The 9,144-nt window shown below is 43.4% G+C and overlaps 1 protein-coding gene across 1 annotated transcript; it reads right to left on the bottom strand.

The window, feature by feature from the left end:
- Window positions 1–809: 809 nt before the first annotated feature.
- On the bottom strand, window positions 810–8,051 carry LOC105066958 (olfactory receptor 5P55-like). Its single transcript, XM_074371977.1, has one exon. It carries the CDS (start codon window positions 3,506–3,508, stop codon window positions 2,417–2,419), a length of 1,092 nt encoding a protein of 363 aa, XP_074228078.1. The 5' UTR covers window positions 3,509–8,051; the 3' UTR covers window positions 810–2,416.
- Between the last annotated feature and the right edge of the window lie 1,093 nt (window positions 8,052–9,144).

Below are 9,144 nucleotides of genomic sequence, written 5' to 3'. Positions count from 1 at the left end.
GTATTAGTAAATCTTGAACTCCTAATTTCTCCCCCTTGGTAACCACAAGTTTGTTTTCTATGTCTGTGAGTCTGTTTCTGTTTTGTAAATAAGTTCACTTGTGTCATATTTTTTTTTTAGGCTCCACATATAAGTGATATGATACAGTATTTTTCTTTCTCTTTCTGGCTTACTTCAGTTAGTATGACAATCTCCAGGTGCATCCATTTTGCTGCAAATGATATTATTTTATTCTTTTTTATGGCTGAGTAGTATTCCACTGTGTATATATACCACAGCTTCTTTATCCAGTCATCTGTTGATGGACATTTAGGTTGCTTCTATGTCTTGGCTATTGTAAGTAGTGCTGCTATGCATGTGTTTTTTCAAATTAGAATTTTCTCCAGATATATGCCCAAGAGTGTGATTGCTGGATCATAGTGTAAGTCTATTTTTAGTTTTCCATGATGGCTGTACCAGACTACATTCACACCAGCAGTGTAGGAGGGTTCCCTTTTCTCCATGCCCTCTCCAGCATTTATTGTTTGTGGACTTTTTAATGATGGCCATGCAATTGCTTCTTTGTCTTCTCCACAGGGCTCAAGCCCAGCTGTGTTACCTCAACCCAACCTGCCTAAATCTCCCCGTTTTCCTTCCCCATCAGGACCTACAATGATCAAGGTTTATTTTCTCCTTTTCCTCATTTATATCATCTTCATTCCTAACCCCATGCTTATCCCCTGCCCAGGTGACTCATAAGCTGATTAATTCAGTGGGTTAAAGAACTCGGAGTTAGAAGTAACCAGGTAAAGCACAAGCCATGTACAGCCCGTCTCCTGCTACATCAGATTCCCCAGACAGATTGTCAGGGATGCGGGGCATCTACCACACATGGAGGGGGTTTAAGCCAATTTTATTTGAATCTCAAAAAGATACTGAACCTCAGTTGATGTCTGGGTTTCACAGTAAATTCCACCCCTTTTCCCTTCTCTTAAATTATTAAGGCTGATTTCTGTTACAGTAAAAAGGTTTTGTCTAAAAACACAAAGGTAATTTGATTTTGATTGAAAAAAAGTTATATGGGCTTTCAGCTTTTTATTTTGTTTAAATTAGCCATTTGTATGGAAATGATAGCTCATTATTGCTTTAAAGCCCAACTCTGGTCCCTGGCTAATCATAGTGGAGATTTCTGTACAGGGGGCTCCATTCTCTCCCACTAAGTCAAGTGGCTACCATCTCCTTCCTACACTCAAACACCACCTGGATTCTTTCTCCAGTACCTCATATTCAGAAGGGCAACGTTCCCTGTAGAACCTCGTAGGGAAGATTGCTCTGGTTGAACTATGTCATTTTCCCGGTTTGGCATTCAATGATCCTTTCTATTTTGGGGAACTCTCAAGACAAGAGGAAGGTAGAATCTAGCTCTCATTTCTGAATGGAAGGAGGGCTTTAAAAAAAAAATTTCTGTGTCCAAATTTCAGCAGCTTTATTGAGGTTTAATTAACATACAATAAACTGCATATTTAAAACCTATTATTAGGTGAATTTGACATATTTACCCATGAAATCATCACCAAAACTAATAAAATGACCATATCCATCCCACTTTGTAATCCCTCCCTCTTAGCCTTCTCCCCAGAAGTTTATTTCCCGAAGTAAACCATGGGTCTACTTTCTGGGTATGCAAATTTTCAAGAATCTTCTACTTATAGAACCATATAGCGTGGACTCTTTGCTTAGCTTCTTTTATTCAGCCTTTTTGGAGATTCACTCATGGTTTGTTTGGTGTGTATCTGTAGCTTCTTTCTTTCTCTCTATTTACATTTGTTTTGTTTGTTTCGGCATAGGATGGCCGATTTTTCTATCACCATCAGATGGCCTGGTCACGTAAACTTACTGAGAACAACTGACTGTGCGTGGGTCTCCTTGTGAACTCTCCGTCCTTCGTGATCTGTTTGTCTGTCTTGATGCCTGTATCACGCTGTCTTGTTAGTTGTAGTTTCTTTTTTTTTTTTAATTGAAGTGCAGTCAGTTACAATGTGTCCATTTCTGGCGTGCAGCACCATGTCGCAGTCATGCATATACATACATATATTCGTTTTCGTATTCTTTTTCATTAAAGGTTATTGCAAGATATTAAATATAGTTCCCTGTGCTATACAGAAGAAATTTGTTTTTTTTTTTTAAATCTATTTTTATATATAGTGGCTAACATTTGCAAATCTCAGACTCCCAAATTTATCCAAGAGGAGGTCTTATTTCTGCTTCCCAGGGCTCTGTAAGATAGAAGTGTGGATGCAGGAGATCAGTGCATGTGGGATGTCCACGCTGGATGTGGTGAGTGTATCAAGAGATGTAGAAGAGCTGTGCTGCTGGTTCCTGTCCTGGCGGGGCCCTCTAGGCTTCTCTTCTATCTTACAGGCTCCCAGATACCTTTCTAACAAATCCCTTTCCTGCTTAGGTTGAGAGCCCTAACTTGCACAGCGGCTTTAACATCTTTATTCCTCAGGCTGTAGACCAGCGGGTTCAGCATGGGAATCACGATGGTGTAGAACACAGAGAGGATCTTGTTATAGGCTGAAGCAGTTTCAGGGTTGGGTTGGACATATACAAGGAACACGGACCCATAGAAAAGGGAGAGGGCTGTCAGGTGGGAGGCACAGGTGGAGAAGGCCTTACGCTGGGCCTCCAGGGACCTCATCCTGCAGATTGTGACCAGGATGTAGGCATAAGAGACCAAGATGACTAAGATTGTGGGGACAGTGATCAGGGCAGAAAAGAAGAGCAAGATGACATTGGCCACAGTGGTGTCTGAGCAGGCCAGCTGGAGCACGGGGGGGATGTCACAGAAGTAGTGATCAATGATGTTGGGGCCACAGTAGGGCAAGATGAAGGCGTTCCCCGTCTGCAGTGTTGAAATGAACACCCCCACAGCATAGGTAACCACCACCAGCCGGACACACAAGCGCTTGGACATGATGGTGTGGTAGAGAAGAGGGTGGCAGATGGCCACGAATCGGTCATAGGCCATGATGGCCAGGAGCAGACACTCCCCTGTGCCGTGGAGGGCCATGAGGGCCATCTGGACCACACAGCCCACGAAGGAGATGGACTGGTCGGCGGAGAGGAAGCTGACCAGCAGCCTGGGGGTGAACACAGAGGAATTGCAGATGTCAAGGAAGGAGAGCGCGCTCAGGAGGAAGTACATGGGGGTGTGGAGGGTGGAGCTGGCGCGGATCACATCTATCAGGCCCAGGTTCCCCACCATAGTCACCGCATAGATCAGCAGGAAGACGGCAAAGAGGAGTTGTTTTTGGTCTGCCTGGTCTGTGAGGCCCAGCAGGATGAACTTCGTCACTGTGGTGTGATTCTGTCCCAAGGCCATTCTGCTGCTGTTTTCATGACAATGAGGAACAGGAGGAGAAACAAGAAAGTTAACATTCTCATCAGAGAGGTAGCCTTTAACGGCCACTGCAACTGAAAAGTCACATCCATCTCTGAGTGGCAGACGGCTCCCCAAATCCCACATCAGTCCCAGCAGGTCACAATCATGCTTATGTGCTAAGTGTCCCCCTGTCCCCCTTGGGATAATGTCTAAATCCTTTAACCTGCCAGATGTCCTCTATGCAACACCTTGATGTACCCCACTCTCAGTTTACCCTCTAGCAATTCTGAACAACTTACTTCTACAAACATATCATGTTTAGCAAATGTCTTTGTCTTTACAAATTCTATGTTTTCTTCTTGGAATGTCCTTTGGTCTCTCCAAACCAGGTTTAGGGGTCTATCCCTGTCCCCTCTCCCCCGAATTTCACAGATACTTTAAGTTGAATTAATGACGCCATCTTTTAACATTGAAAAATGCCCACTCATCTTTCCTCTTGGATTTTCTTATTCCTAGGAGGAGGAGAGTCACTTAATATCTCAATAATTTGTGCCCTGATATCTATCACAGTGCCTCATGTCACTGAATGAATACAGAGTAATTATCAGTTAGATAAGAGAGTCTTCCTCACTTGCAATGGTAACTGGAACCCAATCCTTTCAATCCGTCTAGCCATTTTTCACCCCTTTCGCTCCTCTACGACCCCTCATTGAATCCGTCAGCAAACTGTGTTGGCTCTGCCTTCAGAATGCACACTGACTTCGCACCCTTTCTTTGCGAGGCACCATCCTATCTTGCTTGGGTTGTTGGCAACTGCTTTTAGGTGCTATCTGTTTCCTTCTTATGAGGAGCAGCCAGGGTGATTCTGTTCACCCAGGAAAGTAACTCTCTTTACCCCTCTGTCCTCTTCGTCCGCTTCTCACCGTCGCTTACTCTGCTCCAGCTACATGTGTCTCCCTGCTCCTCTGAGGACCCCCAAGGCGTGATCCAGGACCCCCGCGCTCACTGTCCCTTGCCCTCAGAACACGCTTTGCTTCAGTTAGTCATCTGCCTCCTTCCCTAGGCTTTTTTAAGCTTTGGCTCAAACGTCACCTGCTTGTGCAGCCCTCCCTAAGCATCCTATTTAAACGAAACCCTCTCCTCCCCCAGCGCTCACTAGCCCTCCTCTCAGTTTAATTTTTTCCTCATGGGACTGATTCTCTTCTAACATGCTGTAGACACATGACTTATTAAGTTAGTTTATTGTCTCCTTCCTGACATTAGGATGCATGAACCATGAAGTCAGGCACTGTTGTAAGTTTTGTCCATTGCTGTATCTCCAGTGACTGGTACATAGTTGGCCCTCAACAAATACTTGTCGAGTGGGTGAATGGAAGTTATAAAGAAGATGCCAAGAGCCATAGAGGCAAATCAGGCTGCAAAGAGGACAGTTAGGAGGCGGGAGAGTTTAGAATTCCACTTGCCCAAATCAGGTGGTAAACACTGGAGAACGTTATGGTAAGAACTGGGTAAAAAATCCATAACTTCAACTCAATCATGAGAAAACATCAGACAAACCCAAACTGGGAGACCTTCTACAAAATACTTGACCAGTATGTCTCAAAAGTGTCAACAGTGAAAAAGACAAGGAGTGACTGAGAAAGTGCCACGGACTGGAGGAGACTAAGAAAATCTAACAACTAGGGACAATATGGTTTCCTGGATTAGAGGCTGAAACAACTATAAAAAGGGACATCAGCGGAAAAAACTGATGAGATCTTAAAAAAGCCTGTAGTTTAGTTCACAGTATCATGCTGATTTTAATTTCTTCTTTTCTCTTTCCTTCCTTCCTTCCTTCCTTCCTTCCTTCCTTCCTTCCTTCCTTCCTTTCTTTCCCTTCCTTCCTTCCTTCCTTTCCCTTCCTTCCTTTCCCTTCCTTCCTTCCTTCCTTCCTTCCTTCCTTCCTTCCTTTCTTTCCCTTCCTTCCTTCCTTCCTTTCCCTTCCTTCCTTTCCCTTCCTTCCTTCCTTCCTTCCTTCCTTCCTTCCTTCCTTCCTTCCTTCCTTCCTTCCTTTCTTTCTTTCTTTCTTTCTTTCTTTCTTTCTTTCTTTCTTTCTTTCTTTCTTTCTTTCTTTCTTTCTTTCTTTCTTTCTTTCTTATGTTCATTTATTTATTTATTTTTTAATAGAGGTCATTAATCCCCAGGACCTTGTGCATGCTAAGCATGTGCTCTACCACTGAGCTATACCCTCCCCCTAATTTCTAATTTTCAATAATTGTACCATGGTCATTTAGAGAAAGGTAGACAGGAACTCTCACTGTACTATGTTCATAACTCCTAAGTCTAAAGTTTTAAAACTAAAATAAAAAATTTAAAAAAGAAGATAATCAGATAAGAGCGGCCTTGAAAGACGATGCATTGTGTTGTGGAACTCAGTACTGGCTGGAGGCCAAGACCTGGAGTGTCTTGTTATAGCAGCAGGACTTGACTGTAGGAGGGGGTTCATCTGGTTTACGTGCACGGTGGGCTGAGTCCTCTGGGGAGGGACATCCATGTCCCCTCTTCCAGTCCTGAAGTTTTAGGCTTGAATCACTGAATCCACAAGCCTCATCTTGAATCTTAGACAATCATTAACCTGTAATTTCAGTTGCCGTGGAGGCCTCAGAAAGAGTCTTTGAAGATGGGTGTACACTTTGTATCCTACACTGATAATTTTGAGAGATCTATTTATAAGATGACAAATTTTTGCAACAATTATACCATTTTAATATGAACTTGAATACAAATTTGAATATATGCGTGTTGCATATGCATAACTATTTGAGGTGCGCGGAGCAATTAAGAGTAACTGCTTAATTGGACTTGAAATACGGAGGGTGATTAGCTAAATTGAATTAACTAAATCCGTGTTTGATTTGACTCTCCTAAAATGCAGAAAACCATTTGATTTATCAAAAATGAACCTTTTGTGAATCACCATGCTGTGCACAGGAATTAGCACATTATAAATTGTCTACATTTCAATAAAAATTGTTTGATTCAGTAATTTTCAGGAGATGTTTAAATGTTTATGAAGGTAATTGGAGAGCTTGGGAAATCAGGTACATTAAATTTGTGATTGTAGTTTAAAAAGTTTAAGAGCATTTAATTAATCATGTTGATAAATAGTGTTTAAATGTTCAGGAGAACTTACTTCTAATAGCTTTTGTGTGCTTGCGACGTTACTTTGAATCGTTTAAGAGAATTTGATTGTAAACAGCACAAATTATTTGGGGGAATTTAATCTGTTAGATTTTGGGGCAAAGGGGACATTAACCAAAGATCAAATGTGATTGCTTTCCATTTTCACAAACATTATTAGATATATAATGACATTTCTTATATTTGGAAATTGCATTTAGCGGCTTAAGAAAAACTAAGTTCTAAATTCGCAACTTAAGATATTATAATCAATTAACAAACAGTTTTAGACAATCCTTTTCATGCACAAAAGATCTGGACGTTAAAAAAAGTCACGTGTAACGTGGCACATGGTGGGAGCTCAAACACCTGAGGATCTGAGTGTACTGAGAGGAAGAAACAGGAAGAAGCCTCAGGACCGGGGACCTTAATTCTCTGAGGAGTGGGATTCAGGGAGTTCTCTTGGGAGCTACGGGGTGTGGTTCCAGTTCTTCTATGCCGGGTGCCGTGACACTGACAAGTCATTTGGAGAAAGCCGACTCCTCTGTACTCATTTGCAAAGTGCAGAGGACAACTCCTGGCTGGGCTTTTGGGATTCGGTAGAGGACAGAGACGGTAAAAACAGAGGTACTTTGAAAAGAGTGAGGTGCTTATAATAAGCCTGGGTGGTGGTGGAGGGGGGAAGAAATGCTATGATGGAGGAGACAGATCTTTGTTGAACCTCTGCTCTGTGCTGTTCTCCAGGCTGCGTGCTCCCCTCCATCCTGACCTCATTTGAGAGGTGAGGAACCTGCCTGAAGTCCCAAATGGATGAACTGACGTTGGAGCCTGGACGAGCATGTGACATAATTCCCCCTGTAATGGGCAGGGATCACAGCCTCAGGAAAGAAAATACATAACAGAAGCTCGGGAAATTCCTTAATGAGAACCAAGCGATAATATAGGGTGACCAGAGAAGAACAGTAAAACCCAGTAATTCAGCCAGCCTAAGCCAGGTGTCTAAACAGAAATAACTCAGAACGTGTCCTGAGAATATGAGGTCCTCACAAGAAGACCTTTTAAGGGAAGTAATGGTTCTCCCACCTGAAGTTTCCGGTCACAGAGTCTAGCTCAGCCGTCCAGTTGCAAAGATCCTAAACTTTCACCATTCAGCCAGCCTCCAAGGGTGACCCAGGTGTACAGAACTTCTTCTGTCTGCAGAGGACTCAGACTGGCAGTTCTTGCCCACAGCCGCAGGTCTCTTGGACCCCACAAGGGAAACCAGGACCCCCAGAGCATCCAGACTCTGAGCACACACATTTTGGGGTTTCCCCAGCAATGACACAAGGCAATGCTATTCTGATCCCTGTTCCAAGAACGAACTCTGCAGGGGACTCACCAAAAGGGGACTTGAAAATGTAGCGCGACTCAATTTCACTGAATGTTTGGGTGGATGGAGGTATAGGAAGAAGAAAGAGGATTGTCTTTCAATATTAGTTTTGATTTCTGTTTTGGATGGAAATGTGTTTCTCTGGTACAGAATTCAGAAGGGACTACAGTGAAAGCAAGTCCTTTCATCATCTGCCTTCTGATTACCCAGCTACTTCCCTGTCTTCCTCAGAAGCTACCCATTTCTCATGTACCTTCGCATGGTTAGTCATTGCTTATATAAGCAACACATACGTGTATACGTTCTCGTTTCTCTTTTAAAAGATACAAATAGTAGCAAACTATACACATTGTTCTGCACCTTGTTTTTCTTTTTTTTAAAACAATGTATCTTGGAGATCTTTCCATGTCATTAATTAAGTGTTGCCCATTTTTTCCCCCAAAAGACATGTTATGAATATCCTGTGTAAGCTGTCTCCTAGGAGGCATGTTTATAAGTCGTTGCCCGTCTTTCACAATTACCCACAGCACCTATCTTAAAGCAACTTTGGGTTAGAGCAATTTGGAATCTAGAGCCATGAAATCTGCAATAAAAATATTAGCGTGCAGCCTCTGACTTAGTTTTCATGCAGAGAGCTCCCAGCCTTGCTGGACTTTTTGACATTTTCCTTTTTTTGCGGGGGGTGGAGGGGAGGTGGGGAGGGGAAGAAAATTTATGGTTCTCAGAGGGGCCCTGCCTGGCTTTCATTTGCTTCTTTTTCTTCTTCCCTCCTGGCCAGATGGGACAGTTGTTCACAAGCTGTGGTCGCTGCTCTTTAGCACCTGGTTACCAAAGAGAGATTGCACCCCTGCAGCATCACTGGGCGCTCCTTAGAAATGCAGACTCTGGTTCCTTACAGACCTCCCCCTGCAGCAGAGCTGCGGTCTAACAAGCTCCACAGCTGATTCCTATTCTGGTTAGTGTCTGAGACACTCTGACTAGCAGCCTGAGTGGATTCAGCTCTTGTGCCAGTCGGATGCCCGTGGAGAGGGACAGAGATGAGGAGGCTCCTGATCCCTATTTGTAAGACTCTGCGTTGAGGCTGATCTGGAAAGTGACCGCACATTGGGCACGAACATCGAAAGTGACTTGGGAAGGCTGATGAGGGCAGTGTTGTGAACGTAGTGGATTTGCCAGAGGCGAAGACCCCCAAGAACTAGACATTCTCCTTCTAGCCTGGATGCAGGGATGTCACAGAGAACGCTGGCCATGG

This window comes from Camelus bactrianus, chromosome 10, assembly GCF_048773025.1.
Source record: "Camelus bactrianus isolate YW-2024 breed Bactrian camel chromosome 10, ASM4877302v1, whole genome shotgun sequence".
Lineage (NCBI taxonomy): Eukaryota > Metazoa > Chordata > Mammalia > Artiodactyla > Camelidae > Camelus > Camelus bactrianus.
Note: the sequence above shows the minus strand (reverse complement) of the source record. Positions and strands in the feature narration are given on the sequence as shown.